The sequence below is a fragment of the Rana temporaria genome, chromosome 8 (genome assembly GCF_905171775.1).
Source record: "Rana temporaria chromosome 8, aRanTem1.1, whole genome shotgun sequence".
Lineage (NCBI taxonomy): Eukaryota > Metazoa > Chordata > Amphibia > Anura > Ranidae > Rana > Rana temporaria.
In genome coordinates, this window is record NC_053496.1 from 27250250 (window position 1) to 27272429 (window position 22180).

The 22180-nt window shown below is 43.3% G+C and overlaps 1 protein-coding gene and 1 long non-coding RNA gene across 2 annotated transcripts in view; one reads left to right on the forward strand and one right to left on the reverse strand.

The window, feature by feature from the left end:
* Window positions 1-2310: 2310 nt before the first annotated feature.
* Window positions 2311-22180, reverse strand: part of LOC120946758 — a 55132-nt gene continuing 35262 nt past the window's right edge. Inside the window, exons 2-3 of the long non-coding RNA XR_005750785.1 lie at window positions 2949-3074; window positions 2311-2513 (exon numbers count right to left, since the gene is read on the reverse strand). This is a non-coding gene — a long non-coding RNA (uncharacterized LOC120946758). The remainder of the gene's footprint in view (window positions 2514-2948; window positions 3075-22180) is intronic.
* Window positions 2426-22180, forward strand: part of ADAM12 (ADAM metallopeptidase domain 12) — a 706349-nt gene continuing 686594 nt past the window's right edge. Inside the window, exon 1 of the mRNA XM_040361428.1 lies at window positions 2426-2806. Coding sequence (XP_040217362.1) covers window positions 2704-2806 — 103 coding nt within the window. The 5' untranslated portion in view covers window positions 2426-2703. The remainder of the gene's footprint in view (window positions 2807-22180) is intronic.

Below are 22180 nucleotides of genomic sequence, written 5' to 3' on the forward strand. Positions count from 1 at the left end.
ACAAGAAGAGAGAGGGGGCAAGGCCGAATGAATGATGTCTGCTCAATGTCTTAATTTACACACAGAGCTGAAGCTTGGCTCGGGTGTCCCTATGGCAAGCTACTTGCTGAGGGGGCACTCAACAGGAGGGAGGGGCCAGGAGCAGTGAAGAAGGACTCAAGAAGAAGAGGATCCAGGCTGCCCTGTGCAAAACCAACTGCACAGAGGAGGGAAGTATAACATGTTCGTTATTTAACCACTTAAGATCCGGACCAAAATGCAGCTACAGGACCTTGCCCCTTTTTGCGATTCAGCACTGCGTCGGTTTAACTGACAATTGTGCGGTCGTGCAACGTGGCTCCCAAACAAAATTGGCGACCTTTTTTCCCCACAAATAGAGCTTTCTTTTGATGGTATTTGATCACCTCTGCAGTTTTTATTTTTTGCGCTATAAACAAAAATAGAGCGACCATTTTGAAAAAAATGCAATATTTTTAACTTTTTTCTATAATAAAATATCCCCCAAAAATATATATAAAAAAAAAAAAATTTCCTCAGTTTAGGCCGATACATATTCTTCTACCTATTCTTATTAAAAAAAAAAAAACGCAATAAGCGGTTATCGGTTGGTTTGCGCAAAATTTATAGCGTTTACAAAATATTGCATTTTTATAAAAAAAAATTTTTTTACTACTAATGGCGGTGATCAGCGATTTTTTTCGTGACTGCGACATTATGGCGGACACTTCGGACAATTTTGACACATTTTTGGGACCATTGTCATTTTCACAGCAAAAAATGCATTTAAAATGCATTGTTTATTGTGAAAATGACAATTGCAGTTTGGGAGTTAACCACAGGGGGCGCTGATGGGGTTATGTGTGACCTGAAGTGTGTTTACAACTGTAGGGGGGTGTGGCTGTAGGTGTGACATCATCGATTGTGTCCCCCTATAAAAGGGATGACACAATCGATGCTGCCGCCACAGTGAAGAACGGGGAAGCCGTGTTTACACACGGCTCTCCCCGTTCTTCAGCTCCGGGGACCGATCGCGGGACTCCATCGGCGATCGGGTCCGCGAGTCCCGCGGTCACGGAGCTTCGGACCGGGTTGCGGGCGCGCGCCCGCGAACCCACGGCTGGGCCTAAAGGACAACGTACCTATACGTTGATGTGCCCAGCCGTGCCATTCTGCCGACATATATTGGCGTGAAGGGGTCCTTAAGTGGTTAAACAAAACAAAAAAGTTACAATCACTTTAAAGGCTTGGACTATTTGGTATCTTCGTACTTGACACAGCCCCGTTTTTTACATTTTAGCAAAGTATGGGGTTGATTTACTAAAGGCAAATTCCCAATGCTCTACAAGAGCACTTGAAAGTGCATTGCAAGTGTACTTGGAAGTGCATTTGCTGTAGATCTAAGGGAAGATCTGAAATGAGGTGAATCTCTGGTGATTTTATCATCCAATCATGTGCAAGCAAAACATTTTTTTTTTTTTATCTTCCTTGAATATCCCCCTCAGCTCTACAAGCGACTGCACTTCCAAGTGCATTTACAGTGCACTTGCAAGTGCACAGTGGATTTGCCTTTAGTAAATAAGCCCCAATGGGTATAATATTGTGTTGATGTGCACTAAAATTCATTTTAGTGTACTTTTTTCCTCTAAGGGCCCTTTTAGACGTATGGACAAACGGTCCGTTTATTACAAGTCCATTTACGGACTTGTAATGTACCCTATGGGATTGCAGACGTTAGCGGATGATGCATCCGATAACGTCCGCAACCATCCGCAAAGATCCGCTTTTGCGGACGGAAGAAAACCCTATTTTTCTTCCGTCCGGCGGAACGGATTGGATAAATACAGACACACGGTCCGTATTCATCCGATTCCCCATAGGGGAGAGCGGAGGAGAGACAGGGCGGTCTCTGCACTGTGTGCGGGGACCGCCCTGTCCGCCGACAGCTTCAACGGGGATTAACGGAGGAATCCCCGCTGTGCCAAACGGGCTAACGGAGCGGATCAATACGGATCCGCTCCGTGTGAAAGAGCCCTAAATATGTGTTTAATAAACATATGACCATATATCGAGCAACATACACAATTGCACCTACCACCATTTTAATCTGCAGGGCCTCTACTTTCAGAAAATATACAGATGTTTGGGGAGGGCTGATGTATTTTCCTAGCAACAAAAAATGCAGATTTTAATATGTATGAAAAATCCAAACATTGTCCAGGCCAGACAAATTGTAAAGCCGTTGTTTCCATCACTCGGATATAATGATTCTGGACTTTGCAGAACACACAAAAAAGTCAATTTTTTTATTTATTTTTTTGTAGGTTTTAGGATCCTGCAGAATGCAGCCGAACAGTCTTGAGGACAATAATTTGTTCCATTGTAATAAGAACTGTAAATGTTGGCTTGAGTACCCTTCCCAGGTCTGCCTTCCTTCTCTAACGATCTTAATGCCTCCCGCTGGCCAACACAGACAGTGTGCTCATTTATTGCAACGGTCAACATTTCTTCCCCTCCTGCCAAAATAGAAAAAAAAAAAAAAAGTTTAAGGGGAGAAAGTCTTAGATGATCATGTCAGGCAGGAGGGGTTAACTGAACTGCATTCAGGAAATTTCTCACATCCTGCATCCCCGTCCCCTGTAACTGTATATTATGGTGCTGTACTGCTCAGACAGCTGATGAAAGCTTTTTCTCAGTCAGGATAAGATGTCAGAACAGCTCAAGACAAAACAGCCGTTCTCTCTCCCAGTCCAGACACTTATACTGCTGATGTGTGCTAGCTGTTTTCTTATTTCTTCCAGAGCACAAGGTAAGGCTTTAAATACTTTTCTTGTAAACGTGCGCACACTGTGTATTGTTGCTGCCTTGGGCAAGTTTTATGTTCCTCTCTGAGAAAAAAATAAAAAATAAAAGAAGCAAAACTTGTACTTTGTTTTGCTGATTGCACTCACGGTCCCTATTGTTCTCCTGCCGTCTCTCTCTCTTCTCCACGCTCTCTCTGCTGTTTTCACGACTAAATTTGCTCTGAACGCTGTCAGTAAACTCGCCGGTCTCTGTAGTGCAGTCCAATTCATTCCCTGCAGAAGTAGAGTACAGTCTCAGATTGTTTTCTGCTTGCAGGGTGTAGAAGTGCTGATAATGTGTGAATGAGGCTGCACTGGAGACTGGGGGAAGCCTGGGGCTCTTCTAGGAGACTTCAGCTGGATACACGCTAGACAATTTTCTGTAGATGTTTTCCTTCAGATTTACCAAAAACCATACAATATGAGGTTAAACCTTAAGAGTTTCAATTTGCATGCAATCAGGCAGGCCCTTGCACTACATGGTTTTAGTAAATCCAAAGGAAAAATCGGACAACAAAAGTTGTATAGTATGTATGGGGTCTTAACCGGAGTTTTAAGGTGCCCATTCATTGAATGCTGAGAAGATGCAACATTGCCATATAGCATAGAAGTGTGTCGTTAGCTGTCAAGAGACAGCTATACAATGGAAGATATAGTTAGTCAGGTTGAAAAAAGACACAAGTCCATCAAGTTCAACCGTAAGAGACATTTCATATCAATGAAGTGTCTCTTCCAACAGGTTACATGGCAAAGGTGTCGCTTGCATGGACAACATTTCAGCGCCTGCATATGGTTGTGCACGATCAGGTGTTATTTCTAGATACCTACATTGCCTAACTTTTTGCAGACGACCAAACTTATATCTCTAACTTTTCTAAGTGGTCTTAGAACTCTGATCGTTATTCACACTTGTACCACCAGACAGCAGCCCAAAGCGGTCAGAATCATCTGTGTTGGCTTTCAAGTCCTGCCTGTGTATGATACACTTTACAAAGAAATGCTGACAGTGATAGTGGCACAACAGCCTGAAAGCATGAGCATGGCTAATTGTTGCTTTTCTTTTAATTAAATAGATTGCAGTTAATTTTCATTGGAAAGTAGAGTTAAGCTGGCCATACACCATACAATTTTCTTATTCAATTTGCTTTAGATTTACCTTCAATTGTGTAGTACAGGGGTGCCCAACCAGTGGCCTGGGGGCCACATGTGGCCCACGGAGCCCTCTGATGTGGCCTAAGACCTCAGGCTCTGGGATGGAATAGAATACTGTTATTAAAGGTCAGTTTATTACTAAAATCACAGTGTATATATGGGAATATCTGTTCTGCAGTGGTTACTGGGCTGCTTTCATACTGATCCGCAGGTGCAGAGCAGTTTACCTGTGGTTTACCTGCACGGAGCCATAGACTTTATTATTACGTTATGACGTTATTACCTGCAAGTTTGGTGAGCTTTCTGAAAGTGCACCAAACCTGCAGATATATAAAATAAAAGTCTATTGCAAAGTGCAGGAAAGCCAAAGGTACACTGTGTTGCACCCGCGGTGCGGGTAAACCGCAGTGCATCAATGTGAAAGCAGCCTTGGGGCCCTTTCAAACGGTCAGTCCGACAGTTCGACCAATTGGAACCTTCATTCACCTCATACACACGAGGGGACATGTCCGATGAAATCGGTCGGCAGACCGTTTTCATTGGACATGTCCGCTCTGAGATTTTGGTCTGATGATTGTACACACCATCAAACCAAAATCCGCACGGACAGAATACGCGGTGACGTGACGATGACGTGAAGGCGATGATGACGCAGCGACGTGCACGAACCCGGAAGTTAAATGCTTCCACGCATGCGTCGAATCACTTCGACGTCATGCGCGGGTTCTCGGGCCAGCGGACATGTCCGATCGGTCATACTGACCATCGGACATGTCGAAAACGGTCGGCTGGACAAATGTCTGCTGGAAAACGGTCTGGTCGGCCGTACAGACGACCGAACATGTCCGCGGAAACTGGTCCGCGGACCAGTTTCAGCGGACATGTTCGGTCGTGTGTACGAGGCCTTAGTGGCAGACATAAAACGACTTGTGTCCTACCCCCAATCCGATCCACTAAAAAGTATAGTAGGCTGTGTCCTTGTCCGCTCTGCATATGCAAAGCAGACACGGACATGCCATCCACCCGCTCTGCTCATTGGCCTGCAACCGGTTACCAAATAACTCAAGTGGCCCTCACTCTTCAAAAGGTTGGGCACCCCTGGTGTAGTAGAAGGGCCTGCCTGATTGCATACAAATTGAAAGGGTTTAGATTTGACCTTCTATTATATGGTTTTGGTAAATATAAAGGAAATCTATAGAAGAAAATTGTATAATGTATGGCCAGCCTTAGACCCCATACACACTATTAGATTTTCTGCAGAGTTACCTTTAGATTTACCTTCGCCTATGTCGTACAAGGGCCTGTCTCTGTCTGATTGCATACAAATTGAAAATGTTTAGGTTTGACCTCATATTATATGGTTTTGGTAAATCTAAAGGAAAATTTTACAAGAAAATTGTATATTGTATGGCCAGCTTTAGGCTAGATACACACTATACAATTGTCTTTAAATTAGTTTTCTTTAGATTTACCAAAACCATATAATATGGAGGTTCAACCTAAACGCTTTCAAATTGCATGTAATCAGGCAGGCCCTTGTACTACATAGTTGAAGGTAAATCTAAAAGGAAATCAAAACAACAAAAGTTGTATAGTGTGTATCCAACTTTACTTGTACCCCATTCACATGATGCAACAAATGCACAATGCAGGGTGAAGCAGAAAACAAATACATCAAATTGGAGCATGTCCTCGTAAATTATCTACGCTGCATCTTGTTGGGCAGCATTTATTGGATGCGTTGACCCACAGCTCTGATTTAAATCAAATGAATGGAATCCAAATGCACTGTATTGGAATCTGCATGGCAATGAGTGTTATCACAATTCACATTGCTTCATTTTTTTAATGGCGTAAATGAACCCTCGCCATTTCTGATTGCTGGAATAGGTAAACTTTACCGTGTATCCTCATTGCTATGTTTATGGCCATTGATGTACATGGCAACTTTTATCAGATCAACGGAGAACAGCAGTGAACCATCCAATGTAGTCCAGCTTAACTAAGGCTGAGGTTTTTATTAAGTGTTTATCATGATAGACTCACTCTGGACAGGGGCTTTTGGAGGGGACTGAATGCTAGCCACTTGCCTACCGACTATGGGCCCTGTCATTTGAGGGAGCTGCATTTGGGAAGATGTTCTGTTATGTAATGCAAAAGGACATTATTAAAAAGGCCATGGTGGTCTCTGCCAGCTTGGGACTCATAGCAGATGTTTATGTCATCAGCAAGCCACCTGTCTGGGACCCCCTGCCATAACGTGTTTATTGTAAGTAGGTCTAGTGTGCCACCTAAGGGTCTTTCACCCATTGTTGTTTGTGCCAATTAACTCTGCTATTGTCTGAAGGTGTTCTGTGTTTATACTTATGATAATGTGTATTGTAGTTGTGAGCTATGAGACGGCAAGTCCGACCTGGAAGGTTAGACCTCTGAGTCATCCAGGGGGTTAATTAACGTCATGTTAATAATGTATGTCTGTTGTTGTAATTATATTCCTGTGTGCAGTATGTATTGTTAGGGTAATCTGATCGGGGGGGATGTCTTTCTCAAGTGTATAAAAGCCTGTATACTTGTTCAAATAAACAGTACTTATATTGGTTTACTCCAAAACTGGCACTGTTCTTTGGGTAACTTATCCAGATCCACTGTTATCGTGTTCCAGAGCTTAGGAAGCGATATACTGATGAAAGCACTCAAACGGAGTGTGGGAAGTGATTCCGTCATATGTGTAAACCCAAAAACGTAAATGTAATATGGGGTCCCTTTTGGTCTATTGAAAGTGTATCTAAAAAGTGCGCTTTTAAGGTGCCTTATGGAATACAGTAGGTTTAAAATAAGGGAGTGGTACATCCCACTCTCTTTGAATAAGTAATATCTCTCTAGAAAATATTTGTATCAATGTGTACTTGCAAATAACCAATAAACCTCATACTATAAAACACTTATACCCATGCTCAGGGTTTCAATTAATGAACTTTTTTTTGTTGTTGCTGTAGAATAGATGTTTCTTTATGCGTTTCGCAGGATTCACAACCTGCTTCTTCAGGAGGACAGAGAGCAAAGAGGTGCAATACTATGCAGCAGATTATACCAAGTAAAAACAAATTGGACTGGGCACGTCCACATGAAGCACACACCAGGCCTCAAATATTCAGCAGCTGCTGGAGGGGCATCTTTTATAATACTATAATGTGTACTATGGAAAAAAATTGCCCAGCACAACTAAAGTGTTCGGATTTGGCTTGAAGAAAAGGTGAAAACCCCACTTTAAACTTCTAATTCATTTTCACCAGCAGAAGTCACAATGAGCATGATCTCTGCACCTGAGTTCCCCTATATACCACAAACTTTATGAGGGGGTCTCACTCCTTTTTTGGATTTCTTTTTAAGACGTGATGAAAAGACTCTGTGGCTGGGAGCAAAAAAACTGATGGGAGATATAAATGCTGAACCCCTGAGCTATATAAAAAGTTAATTGGTGATTCAGCCCACCAGATCACACCCAGAACAGAAATATCTTGTCCAGCTCGAATAAACCCTTTATTGGCAGGCTGAAAGTAAGTTGCTGGGACAAATACACTCTGCTTTAAGTACAAGCTAGTCACAAGCACCATGAAATGTGCAATAAAGGTAACAATTTGAAAGGTTATGAAATCGTGATTTGATATAATTATGCTAGCAGAGGGCAGGATCTAATATTAACACACATGCCATTATTCCCTCATGATAAATTTATGAATACCAAGTTAATGCTTGGTTTACCACGCTGCCCTTAATTTAAACCTAGCACACTCCATTAATCTAACAAGTCAGCAGAGATGGTTGTTAAGTGAAGCAAGAGATGTGCTAAGTGCAGATAATTACTGGCCTATTGGTTCTGATTGGGAAACAAAAAGGTACCCATACCTTACCGACATGCTTGTCCATCTCCCAACTGTCATAGATGGGAAAAGAGGACACACTTTAGCAGAGTACTACTGAACATGAGCAAAGGACATATAAAACAAACCCAAAATGTAACAGTCAATGTTACCACGTTTACTTTAACACTATTATTTTTCTATATTTGTGAATGCATTTCTAATATGGATAAAGCCTTAGGACCCTCTCACACGGGCGGACCGTTTGGTTTTTTAGGCGGACCTGAACGGACCTGCACCTTAATGGAGCGACGGATGTCAGGGGTGATATGTCCGCTGACATCCGACCCACTAAAGTGTGATGAATGGAAACCCTATGATCGGATGAAAACGGACACTATAGTCCATCTTTTTCCGAACCCCCATAGAGGAGAGCGGCGCACTAACAGGTCGGTCCCTGCACAGTGTGCAGCAGGGCTCAAGTCCTGCGGGAACGCGTGGGAACGGAGTTCCTGCACTTTTTTCACAGCAGTAACTCAGTTCCCTTTGCAGGACTAGAGCAGCCTCAAGCAGCCGAGCCGCCCGAGCCAATTGTTCACTAAGCGGCGATGCCCAGCTCGAGTCACTGTCAGGGGCAGGCGAACCCAAGACATCGTACAGACGGGCAAACATGTACGATGAAAACGGTCTGCCGGACCGTTTTCAGCGTACATGTCTGCCCGGAGATTTCTGTATGATGTACACACCATCATACAGAAATCCGCGCGTACTCGATACGCGGCGACGAGGCCACGCCGTCGTGGCGACGATGACGCGGCGACGTGTGTCGCCCTGGCAGTTCAATGCACACAGCGCGTCACGACTTCCCGAAGGAAGCTCGGGTTGGCTCAGCTCTATTTGGCGCCGGTGCGCAGGCGCCGATTATAGCCAAGCCGACCCGAGCTTCCTTCCCAATAGGAACGCCCACTCCCGCGGGATTCCCTACCCGGAAGCCGCGGTGAATTCCACGGCTAAACGCTATCTACGGCAAATAAAAAAAAAGGTCAGTGTCATTTTATATGCAGGACTGGGCTGGATGTATTGTTAGACATTTTTTATAGGGTGAACCTCCACTTTAAAAGTGCAGAAGGCAGTCTGGAAGTGGTTAACCAGACACTGATAGAAGTCACAAGACTGCTTTACACTGCTGATGGGAAAAGGTATTTCAGGAATAGCTTTGAAGTGTATGTACCCTAATAACCAAAATGTTCTGTATTGTTCAGTAGCAACCAAATAGATGGTGCATTTGAAGAATACGCTGAACACATTTCTCCTAGAATCTGATTTTTTTTTTCCGGGCACAGACCATTCTTATTTCAGGAAAGTGTAAAAGTGAGACCAATATGGATTGTTCAGCAAGCAAAGAGCAATAATAATGTGCATAAGGCACAGTTAAGAGAGTAATTGATTCGTTCAGGTTATTGCACATCTTACCCCATAACTCTTTGCACGGCCTTATTGAGTCAGTGAGATTGGGTTGTAACGTTTTTTCATCTTTTTAGACCCCAAAAGCCCAAGAATGATGATTCTGCTTTTCAGAGGATATTGTTTCATAAAAAGTCCTGGACTTGCAGAAATTCTCTGCTATTTTTCCAGATGAATGGTCTTAATTCTTGCAAGTAATACGTTATTTATAAGGAACTAATTTCACTCCATTGAAAGGCCGTTTCACCACTTATTATCTTCTATTAATAATGCAGCAATATATTCTGCAGCGAATCTGAGGGGGCGGAAAAAGAATGGAACTCGAAAATTAAATCAGAGTACGGATAACCAAACACATTATCTTTACAATTAATGGTATGGGGGAAAAATAGATATGTTTATTGGAACTAACTAAATTACAACACAAATGAATGTTTATTGCTACATAATATCCATAATAATATACATAATGCATAATATTATTACATGATATTCCGCTTATATCACCAAAAGCTCTGTACCTATTGTTGACACTTTCTCAAGACAGCATAAATGTATCTTCATTGGTTTTTAATTTTCAGAAATAAAAAAGATCCTCCACAGCAGTGGAAATATAGAGTAAGGCCCCGTACACACGTCCGAAGAACTCGACGTGCCAAACACATCAAGTTCCTCGTCGAGTTCAGTGTGGAAGCCGCCGAGATCTCGGCGGGCCGACTTTCCTCATTGAACAACGAGGAAATAGAGAACATGTTCTCTTTTTGGCCCGACGAGTTCCTCGTCGGCTTCCTCGCTGAAAAGTGTACACACGACGAGTTTCTCGGCAGAATCCAGCTCCGACCGAGTTTCTGGCTGAATTCTGCCGAGAAACTCGGTCGTGTGTATGGGGCCTAAGATCCCCATCATCCCATCATGGACTTTGCCTACATTGTAAATTATTCTTGTATGGCTCCCTAATCAAATCCCAATCCAGTTAGACAGTGTTTATTTTTTTTATTTTTTTACGTTAAAATGGAACCTGGAAGAAAAAAATAAATAATAGTAGTCACTACTGGTATTTTTTTGAAAGTTGCAGCTTTCCAGGCTGTTGTCTGAACCCTGGCTTTACTACATAGTTACATAGTAGGTATGGTTGAATAAAGACAATAGTCCATCCAGTTCAACCTGTGTTGGTGTATGTGTGTCAGTGTCGATAATCATTTTCCATATCCCTGTATGTTGTGTTCACCAAGATGTACGTCCAAAAGTCTTTAAAAAAATATCAATACTCCTCGCTGACACCACTAATTGTGAGAGTTCCACATCCTTATTGCCCCAACAGTGAAAAAAACCCTACGTAGCTTGAGGCTAAACTGCTTCTATTCCAATCTCATTGTGTGGCCCCATGTCCTCTTACATTCCCTGAGACTAAAAAGTTTTCTTCCTAGGCTAGGTTTTGCGATTCAGCACTGCGTCGCTTTAACAGACAATTGCACGTGCGAAGTGGCTCCCAACCAAAATTGGCGTCCTTTTTTTCCCACTAATAGAGCTTTCTTTTGGTGGTATTTGATCACCTCTGCGGTTTTTATTTTTTGCGCTATAAACCAAAATAAATCCAATTTTTTTTATATTTTGCTATAATAAATATCCCCCAAAAATATATAAACAAACTTTTTTTCCTCAGTTTAGGCCGATATGTATTCTTCTACCTATTTTTGGTAAAAAAAAAAAAATCGCAATAAGCGTTTATCAGTTGGTTTGCGCAAAATTTATAGCGTTTACAAAATAGGGGATAGTTTTATTGCATTTTTATTATTTTTTTTTTTACTACTAATGGCGGCGATCATCAATTTTTTGTTCGTGACTGTGACATTATGGCGGACACTTCGGACAATTTTGACACATTTTTGGGACCATTGTCATTTTCACAGCAAAAAATGCATTTAAAATGCATTGTTTATTGTGAAAATGTCAATTGCAGTTTGGGAGTTAACCACAAGGGGGCACTGAAGGGGTTATGTATGACCTAATATACCACTAATATTCCTTTATATTGGCTTTTAAAATTTACAAATGCAGCAATTTAGAAATCAGATGGAAGGTTTAGCACTGGGAAACACTTTTTGAAAGATAAAAAGTGCATTTTATATACAACTTCATAGATCAGACCAAAATGAGGGACAAATGAGGGGGGAAGAGGGACAGAGGGACATTGCTTCAAATCAAGGATAGTCCCTCGAAATCAAGGACAGTTGGGAGCTGTGCATTTGCACTTCCTCATCAACTAGTTGGTCCATGACTAGGCAAAGCATCCAGTCCCTTCAGAAAGTATGAGTTCCTGCTTGCACTGTCAGCTCCTTCAAAAGATGTTTGACAAAGCCACCGTGTCTAATTGTTTGACCTAGATGTGGAGCAGAGTGAAAGTGCAGCTGACATCAATCAGTACAGATAATCTAAGTGTCTCACATAAGGTGAGGCCACTAAAGAACTATGATGACAATGTTAGCAATGTGAATCTCCTCATACAGGACCACATCTGCGCACTGGCTATGTGCTGAAATACACAGAATTCACGTCTGTTAAAAGGTACCCATACACATGAAATGAACATTGCACAGTTCTGATGATTTTGTCAGGATTACTTTAATTAAAGTGGATGTAAACCCACATTTTATTTATTTTTTTCTGTCACAATGTAGAGTATACAATTTCCTATCATCTGTGCCCAGTCTTGCCGCAAAGAGTTAATCCAGCTCTGAGCAATCCTCTTGCTTTTTCAGTGAGATAAACGGACAAACAGGAGAAAACTTTTGTCCGTTCTTCACCCTTGCTGTGAGTGACAGGTTATTTACATATCTCATGCACTAGCCTGGAAACAGGCATTATTTTATAATTCCCACCCCCACTCCTTTTCTGAAGTCATGTGGTTACTTTTCTGGATTTTGACTGGATGTTAGTGATCATAGCAGAAATTAGTGTAAGGAATACACAGGAGAAAATGCATGTTGACTAGGGGTGTTGAAATTAATCGTAGCATCGATATTCGACCACCCACGATGCGGCATCGATGCTACGACCTTGCATAATCGATTTTCTGATGTCACCCACGTGCCGCTATACGCGTTGCCTCCGAGTCTGATCTGAACTGAAAGCAGCCGAAGGAGCCGCGGGCGCTAGCCGTGCCTTTTTCCCGCACCCTGCTGATGTCATTCCCAGCGTCGCCGTGTTGAGCTTGGTGCTGTGAGACACGTGGAGTGAGTGTCTCACAACGCCGCATCCTCTTTCTATTGGGCTCTGATGGTCATACACGGTAATTTGTGATTTATCTCCCTAGTAATCACAAACAAGCAAGGTGTTATTGATGGAAATACTGAACGATGAAACAATACAATATCATAACATTAATTATGGTTTATGTATGCCTTTGTTTTTGTCTATTGTCCTATTGTTTGATTCACATCACAACTTCATTGATTTGAAATTGATACCCTTTTTTGTATGATTTATGGTTTTGCTTATCACCGTCCCACACATGCAGCCATGCATTGCATGTGTGTGGCAGTAATGAGCAAAACCATAAATCGTAAAAAAAAAGAGGTATCAATGAAGTTGTGATGTGAATCAGTCAATAAGACATACATAAACCATAATTAATAAAATGGCATACATCATGTCCGCAGTCTCTGACCCTCTCTCTTGTATCATGTCCGCAGTCTCTGACCCTCTCTCTTGTATCATGTCCGCAGTCTCTGACCCTCTCTCTTGTATCATGTCCGCAGTCTCTGACCCTCTCTCTTGTATCATGTCCGCAGCCTCTGACCCTCGCTCTTGTATCATGTCCGCAGCCTCTGACCCTCTCTCTTGTATCATGTCCACAGCCTCTGACCCTCTCTCTTGTATCATGTCCACAGCCTCTGACCCTCTCTCTTGTATCATGTCCACAGTCTCTGACCCTCTCCCTTGTATCATGTCCACAGTCTCTGACCCTCTCTCTTGTATCATGTCCGCAGCCTCTGACCCTCTCTCTTGTATCATATCCGCAGTCTCTGACCCTCTCTCTTGTATCATGTCCACAGCCTCTGACCCTCTCTCTTGTATCATGTCTGCAGTCTCTGACCACTTTGCTACATGCAGGTAGTGTTGTCTTTTCTAAGAACAGAAAAAATCTAAAAAAATTTAGTTTTTCTGACTGCTTGAATTTTTTGGATGAAAACCGTGTGCAGTAATCGTGATGCATCGTGATGCATCACGGAATCGCATCAAATCGAACCGTGGACATGATAATCATAATCAAATCGAATCGTGAGGCCTGTGAAGATGCGCACCCCTAATGTTGACAAGGGGAGTGTAGAGGAGGGCTGGGAGTCTACTGACATCACGACTCCACCCACCGAGCTCCAGACAACAGACCCACCCACAGAATCTGCAGTTTTTCAGTTCTTTTAACAGACAGAGGGGAGACATTTGACAGGTAAGGATACATGCAGAATGCATGTATATCCTAAGGGCCCTTTCACACATACAGACCGTATGTCCGCATTTTCATCCGTCCATTTGCGGATGAAAACGGGACATACATGGGTCCCTATGTGATTACGGGTGTCAGCGGATGAACATCCACTGACACCCGTAATTTGTCCGCCTCCGCAAAGATCCGCATTTGCGGACGGAAGAAATCCTATTTTTCTTCCGTCTGCCGGATCGGATGAACATGGACATACGGTCCGTGTTCGTCCGATCCCCCATAGGGGAGAGCGGAGGAAACACAGGGCGGTCCCTGCACAGTGTGCCGGGGCCGCCCTGTCAGCTGCCAGCTCAGCGGGGATTTTACGGAGGATCCCCGCTGAGCTTTGCGGACACACGGAGCGGATCATTACTGATCCGCTCCGTGTGAAAGGGGCCTTATAGATCAGCACTATGGCAGTAGTTTAGAAAGGATGAGAGTGGGTTTACATCCACTTTAAGAAATATTGTTTTCCCAGGACCATGTACCCCCTCTTAGTGCATGTTTTGGTACTGTCCATTTTGCACACTCAGAAATATTGCATATGGAAATGATTGTAGTAATAAGACATACAGATAGTGCTGCCCAAAATCCAGAGGATGCAAATATTTGAATTACCAGCACTGTAGGACCTGTCTTACTCTTATGATTTCAAGTGTTCTCATTTGTATCCTATGAAAATGTCACAAGTGGCTTATCTGTATGCTGACTTTAGGAGGGGGAAAAAAAAAGCGAAACATAAACAATGAGTAATCATCATAGATCCGCCATATCAGACACACCACACACCAGAAAAATGACTGGTATTCAGCAAGGGTCATCATATGTGCATAGTTTCTTTAGGTTAGGTTGAGACTAGGGCATGCTATGTAGAGAGTAATAACACTGCAACTGGCTAATTATATTACTGGAAACCAGCATTGGTCTTCTGATAAGGAACATCTGGACAGAGCATTACACAATGATAAGAGCCACCACCCAGGACAGTATAGAGCTGCACTCTGTGTATTGTACAGAACACAGCCGTGTAATGGACAATTCTCACATTCCGATGAAATCTGTCAGGCTTTAATCACAGATGGCATTGTTCCAGTTGGGCACAAGCTGGAGATGGTCAAACCTCAATATATTTATTGAGTTGAAGGTCACAGCATTACAGCTTATTCTATGAGGCAAACTTTCTTTCCTAACAGCTGGCCCAAAGGAGATAGATTTATTATTATTGCTAAACTGCAATGCTGCTGCAGAGACACAGCCCATAAACTGTATTCGGTAAGCACAGATTTCTATTTCAGAAACCTGAATGCAGTGAATGAACCTCTGGTGTCGTAATCCTGCCAATCTAATGGTCACCTCATAAAGCTGACTTGGCCAGGGTACATTTCCTAGGAGCCTGTAATGACTGTAAAGTGTGTTCAATACATACACTCAAAGTGACCCTGTCAACACAGGGTTATTTGTACAGAATTACATACCTGTTAAAAGAAGATCCATTATACTTACCTTTCCAGCAGCCTGTTTGTTGAAATATTGCCTCTTCCCTGGTTGCTGCAGGTAGGTAGAAAAAATCCTGGACGGCCGCACACCGTTGAAGGCATCTTTATTGATATCTTGTGTAGCAGAAGAAATCCAATACAGTCACTTCATGTTACAGAAAACAGGAAAAGCCGTTGACGGTTTCACACCGTATGAAGGTGCTTAAAGCGGAGTTCCGGCCACAATTTCACTTTTTAAATATAAATACCCCTGTAATACACAAGCTTAATGTATTCTAGTAAAGTTAGTCTGTAAACTAAGGTCTGTTTTGTTAGGTTGTTACAGCATTTAGACACTTTATAAAATAGAAATTGACTGGGGCCATCTTAAGTGTGGGCATTATGAAGCCAGACTGTATGACTTCCTGGATTTCAGCCTTGCAGATCTTGCACATGCTCAGTGCTGCACAAGCAGTGTAATAGGTTTCAGATCAGGTTTCAGCACCTGTACTGTCCAAGTCACATGATTCTTCGAGACTGGGGAGTGCACAGACTCCTGGAAAGTTACACCCACTACATTGCCAGGAGTCTGTGCGGTGTAGGTTAGGAAGCTTAAGCACCTAGGTGCAGGAAGAGGGAAGATTAACTATTCTGCCTAGCAACAACACTTTGAAGGCATCTAAAAAAAAAATGTTTTTTCTTAAAGGACTAATGACATTTTTTTAAAACTACTGATGTAATGTTATATTTATGGGTGGAACTCCACTTTAATCATGATTAAGCACCTTCATATGGTGTGAAACGCGTCATGGCCTTTTCCTGTTTTCTGTAACATGAAGTGACTGTATTGGATTTCATCTGCTACACAAGATATCAATAAAGATGCCTTCAATGGTGTGCGGCCGTCCAGGATTTTTTCTTCCTTCCTAGTATGTTTCAGAGTCAGCCCCTTTAAGTTCTCAAAAAGGGCGTGTGCTTTAGAGGACAGAGGCTTAGAGCGGCAATCTTTGTCCCTGGTTACTGCAGGTATTTAACCATTTGGGTGGGTTGAATACCTGTTTTGTAGTGATGTACAAGCCAGCAGGAGAAACCACTGCATGTAATGGTAGAGCAGATATTTTACACAATTAATGAAAGTCTGCATTCTGGGCATTTGACCCTGGGTGAAAACCTAAATACAAGCACCGCTAGGTGCACTATCCAGCCCCACCCATCCACAGCAGCTGTCACTGCCTTTCATACAGTCTGAGAGGCTGCCAGCAGCAGGGCCGGTAGGATACTTGTGCCCTCCTCCCACAGCTTAATACCACAGCTCCATGCAACAGGTCTGAGGCTCCATTAATGCGTTTTTGATGTATTTTGCAGAAATGCAGGGAAATTTTTTAACATGGTTTCCTATGGAACATGTTCACATCAATGCTTTTTTGGGCCTCTGCATTTTTGGAAAGGGTCTGGGACTTTTTTCCCGCAAAGAGCAGCATTTTGCATGTAATAGAATTCAATGGACACGCATCCAAAACGCAAGTACCGCGTTTTTGCCACGATTTGCGTTTTTTTTTTTTAAAACCTGTTTATAGCTGGTTGTTAAAGGAAATGTAAAAAAAAAAAGTGGATTGTCACTTGCCACGCCAATTGCCACGCTAACTTGCCAGCTAAAAAAAAAACGCAAATCGTGGTAAAAACGCAGCAAGCACTGCAAAAAGCACTGCAAAAACGCTCAAAAGCAACTTGCATAGGTGTGAATCGAGCCTAAAAGTGGCTGTAAAGCTTATTTATTTTTTTCTCTAAAATTACAAAACATATTATACTTAGCTGCCCTGTGCAATGGTATTACACACAAGGATCCCCAACTAGAACTCTAGGCTCCTCTTTTTCTTGGTGTGCCACAATAGGAAGCTGCTTCATATAAGGTTGCACCTATGGGCTCACTCCTGAACCGGGCTGTGTGTGTCTAAAGACAAACACAAAACGTGCCTCCGGCCCACCCCCTGCTCTCTCCTCACAGGATTTGACAGCAGCAGGAGCCAATGGCTTCCGCTGCACTCACCGAGTCCTGAAAGAGGAAGATAGAGCAGCGCACTCGGGCACAGTGCTGGATCGAGATAGGACTCAGGTAAGTATTTATGTAGGTCAGGGGCAATACAAGTACTGGGACATTTTTACCTTAATGCAGGGAATGCATTAAAGCGGACCTTCAGTAATTTTTTCAACTTTTCCTCTCTTAAATTGTCTGCCCTTGTTGTCTTAACTTTAGATAAAAAAAAAAAAAAAAATTCTGCCAGTAAATACCTTATACTAGGAATCGTCCACCCCCGGGCCGCGGCCCGCTGCCGGGCCATGGCCCTTCTGCAGCCAGGCTGTGGGTGCGAGCGGCCATGGGTGTTAGAACCACTTTAACACTCAGTGTGCTTGGGGCCTAAAAGTACTGAAGCCAGGAGGTCTGCATAACAGCCAGGCAACTAGCTTTTTTCCCCAGAGGAAACACCTCTATTCCTATTCCTCTTGGAAAAGTTAAGACATTTGCACATATGCTAAAAATTATTGAATGTTGATCTTTTTTTTTTTTTTTTTAAACTTTGAACTTCAAACTTTGATGCCACCCAGACTGCATGTATATATAAGAAAAAAACATGTGTAGGTTTCCATCTGTCAGATAACACTTGTAGGTGTATCGGAAAGGTATCTGAACATAAATAGCATCAGGCTATTTAATCAACCTTCCAATTAGGCCTGGTATTTCTAGCAACTTAGCGTTTAATCACAGTTTGTTAATATGTGTCATTAGCTACGACTTGAGCGTACCGTGTTAAAACTAACACCGTGCCTAATGCATTTACCTGATACTAGATCCAAAGGCTACAAATCATTTTCTCTGCTTAATTTCTCATTAGTTATGCAACTTCCATCAGCTCCGCTTAGCGTGTTTGTTATGTTCTCAAGCGCTCATTTCCTCTCTGCTTTCTGTCTGCTTGGTACAGAATTCCCAAAAGTCACACTTCAGCTTATAGGAACATATGGCATCCTACTCTACCGATGGCTGGGAAAAAGATCTTACTATCGCACAGAGAAAAAAAAACGTGTCAAGGAGAGAAAGGGACTTGAGCTGCCCCGTGTCCTAAAACTGCTTGTGAACAAACAAATTCATAAACCACATTATTACTGGAGCCCAGTGCTTTATCTACATGACACCTCTATGGCTCTGTGGGTTTCCTCTGGGCTTTCCCTTTCTTTCCACAACTTGAAAACATATTGGGAACCTAAAGCTGAACTCCGGTCTACACACATTGGGATATGAAGCTAATTAACTATGTTGGGATATAGGAGGGAGCAATACTTATCTTATTCCTCCATGGGACTGTAGGACACAAACTCCCCCACCATACAAACAAACCAATGGGAAAACTTATTGACTCGAGTATAAGCCTAGGGTGTCCATCTGCATGCCTCACTTTGCCTCACTGTGCCCATGTCTCACTGTGCCCATGCCTCACTGTGCCCATGCCTCACTGTGCCCATGCCTCACTGTGCCCATGCCTCACTGTGTCCATGCCTCACTGTGTCCATGCCTCACTGTGTCCATGCCTCACTGTGTCCATGCCTCACTGTGTCCATGACTAGACTTACGTTTAACATGGCAGTATATAGAAGGGGTGCCCGGCCGTAGGTTCCCCGGACAACAAACTTTGCACACTTGTAGAGGAAGAGTGGGGCTATATGTGTACCGGCGGGTACTGCGTTCCCAAATTCCGGGAGATTTGAGCGAAAAGGTGACTCGAGTATAAGCCGAGGGGGGCATTTTCAGCACACAAAAAAATGCTGAAAAACTCGGCTTATACTCGAGGATATACGGTATATATAAACACAACACCTCCCCTGGATCCAGGGTGGCAGAAACACAACATAATGTACCGCGACCAGTGGGTGGGACCTAGTTTTTCTTGAAGGTCTGATGAGGACCAGAACCGGGTTCCAGCTGCCTTAAATACCTTTGGGCCAGCATCCCATAATAATCCCAGGTGTTCCCATTGGCTTTTATAGCCCACCTGGGATACCACCGGAATTCTTAAAGGGCCATGCACCTCCTGCAAAATAACAAAGGGGGATAGCAGCCACACGAAGGTGCGCCCAAAGGGTTGTGCCCCCCTTTCACATTCTGTGGCAGCCAACGCTCCAGTCTTGTTCACTTCCAATTCCATAATGTGAGCTACTGGAGATCAATGTAAGACCAGTCTTTTGCCGACCAGCTTCCGTCATTATATTGCGGCAGGTCAGCCTGATCCCGCGAGCCGTCGTAGCTGTACGTCGGCTCTTTTAAGCGGGATAGCCCGCTGCATCGCGGGGGTGCCGATGTTCATGACCGCCGGCCACGAGCGATTGCGGGCACGAGAGGCAGAACAGGGACGTGTGTGTGTGTAAACACACAAATCCCTGTTCTGTGAGGACAGACAGATCGTGATTTCCTAATAGCTAGGAACCACAATCTATTATTTCCTCTAGGTCAGTCCCATTCCCCTACAGTTAGAAACACACTAGAGAATACAATTAACTTTCACTTTCAAATGTTTAATAAAAAAACAAAGATGTACACTTCCACTTTGTAGAATTAAAAAAAGCGCGACTGTTATGTTAAGTTTCAAGCCGGCCGGCTCTCACTATCCGCCTGTCCTTCTGGGGTTGTAGCGTTAACTCGTCTGTGACGTCAGCACGCCGCTCCTCCCTACGCCGTTTTGTCAAAATCTGACTCCTTCCGCTGACTTCATAATGTCTGCAGTAGCCATAAAAATCGCAGATCGCCACCATTACTAGTAAACAAATAATAATAATAAAAATGCCATAAAACTATCCGCTATTTTGTAGACGCTATAACTTTTGCGCAAACCAATCAATAAACGCTTATTGCGATTTTTATTACCAAAAATATGTAGAAGAATACATATCGGCCTAAACTGAGAAAAAAATGCTTTTAAAAACAAAAAAAAATTGGGGATATTTATTATAGCAAAAAGTACAACATATTGCTCTTTTTTTGTTTATAGCGCAAATAAAAAAAAAGCAGATGATTAAATACCACCAAAAGAAAGCTCAATTTGTGGAGAAAAAGGATGCTAATTTTGTGTGTGTACAGCGTTGCACGACCTCGGAATTGTCATGTAAAGCAACACAGTGCCGAATCGCAAAAAATGGCCTGGTCATTGGGCAGCCAATTCTTCCGGGGCTGAAGTGGTTAAGCTGACCATAGTTTAGCTTCAGGAGAAACCAGTTTGGCTCTCCTTCTGAAAATGCAAGTTGCCTGGCTTTCATGCTGATCCACAGAATGCTTTACTATTTGTCACTGACTTGAAGTATGAAAATCAGAAGTTCAGATTTCACTCATCCTAGTCCAGGACAGTGACTTTAAGGCCGGGTTCACACCTATGCGAATTGAGTGCGGCTTAAACCGCATCCAATTCACAGAACATTTCTAAATACATTGTTATTTAATGAGGCTTGTTCACATATGTGCGATGCATTCACACTGCGCATTGCCGAAAAAAACGTGTGCGTTTTCTAGGCATTGCGGTGCGGCTCAGTTGCGAATTCAGGCCCATTATCTTCTATGGGTACGCATCTGATTCACAGATGTGTTAATTTCTCTTCAGGATTTGTCTCATTCAGCTCAATACACCCCCCCCCCCCCTTCCCCTATCCCAGGTCTCCAAATTCACATCTAAAAACTGAGCTGATCTGCTGAACAATTCTCTTATCTTTCTGCAGAGATAAGAGGAGCTAAAATTCGCACCGCACAAGTGTGAATCCGGCCTAAAAGTATCAATGCTAAAGGCAGCCAGGAAACCAAAATGTTTTAAAGAGCTAAACAATGACAGTCTACACATTTCTAGTATAGGTTTCCTTTAATTGGCTTCTGTTCAGTTCCTGCTAGACTGTTCTCGGCATATCAGACTGTATGCTCCTCTAGAGCGGGTGCCATTGTGAAAAGTGCTTTTATAAAGGCCTACCGTATTTGCCGGTGTACAAGATGACCCCCTAATTTTACATTTTTTGCCTGTACTTGCCGTATAAGACAACCCCCCTATCCGAGGCTTCATATTTCTTCCTTCTGGAGCCATATTCTTCTTCATTCTTGCTGGGGTTGGAGCCAATCACGGCGAGCAACGTATTTCTATTAATGAATACAAAGCCTGCTTGGATTGGCATAGGCTGTAACATCATCAGCCCAAGCCTCTCTGACTCTCAAAGCCAATCCGAGCAGGCTACTGTATGTAGCCTGCTTGGATTGGCAGAGGTTGTTACTCCAATCCGAGCAGGCTCTGTATTCATTTGAATACATTGCTCACCAGGATTGGCTAAACGGTACGTACCGGTATATACTGTATGTAGCCGAAGCTATCCAGCAGCTGACCCGGCGTATAAGACGACCCCTGCTTTTTGGCCAGTTTTTTTAAATGTAAAAGGTAGTCTTATATGCAGGGATGGACTGGCCATTGGGACTACAGGGAGTTTCCTGGTGGGCCGATGGCTCAGTGGGCCGGTTTCAGTGACAGCGGACTGCCGCCCCCCTCCGCTCCTCTGTCTCTCCCTCCCCACAGTTCTCACCTGGGGGGGAACAAAGAGGCAGGGGGAGGACCAGAGGAGCAGGGGGGACGACAGAGGAGCATGGGGGGAGGGGACAGACAGCTGACTCAACAGCTATGGCCTGGGAGTTTCTCACTTCTGCCTAATCGTGTCCCATAAGGGAGGGCACCAAACTGATTCTTTGCCCCGGGTGAAATAATGTCCAGCTTCTCCACTGGTACTGCCTATAAGAGTACCAGTACCAGCCGTTCTACTCTAATAAAGTATAACGACTAGTGGCTAGTGAAGGGGGAGAGGGGGCTTGGGTGGCCGGGGGGGTGTGGGAGTTGTCCG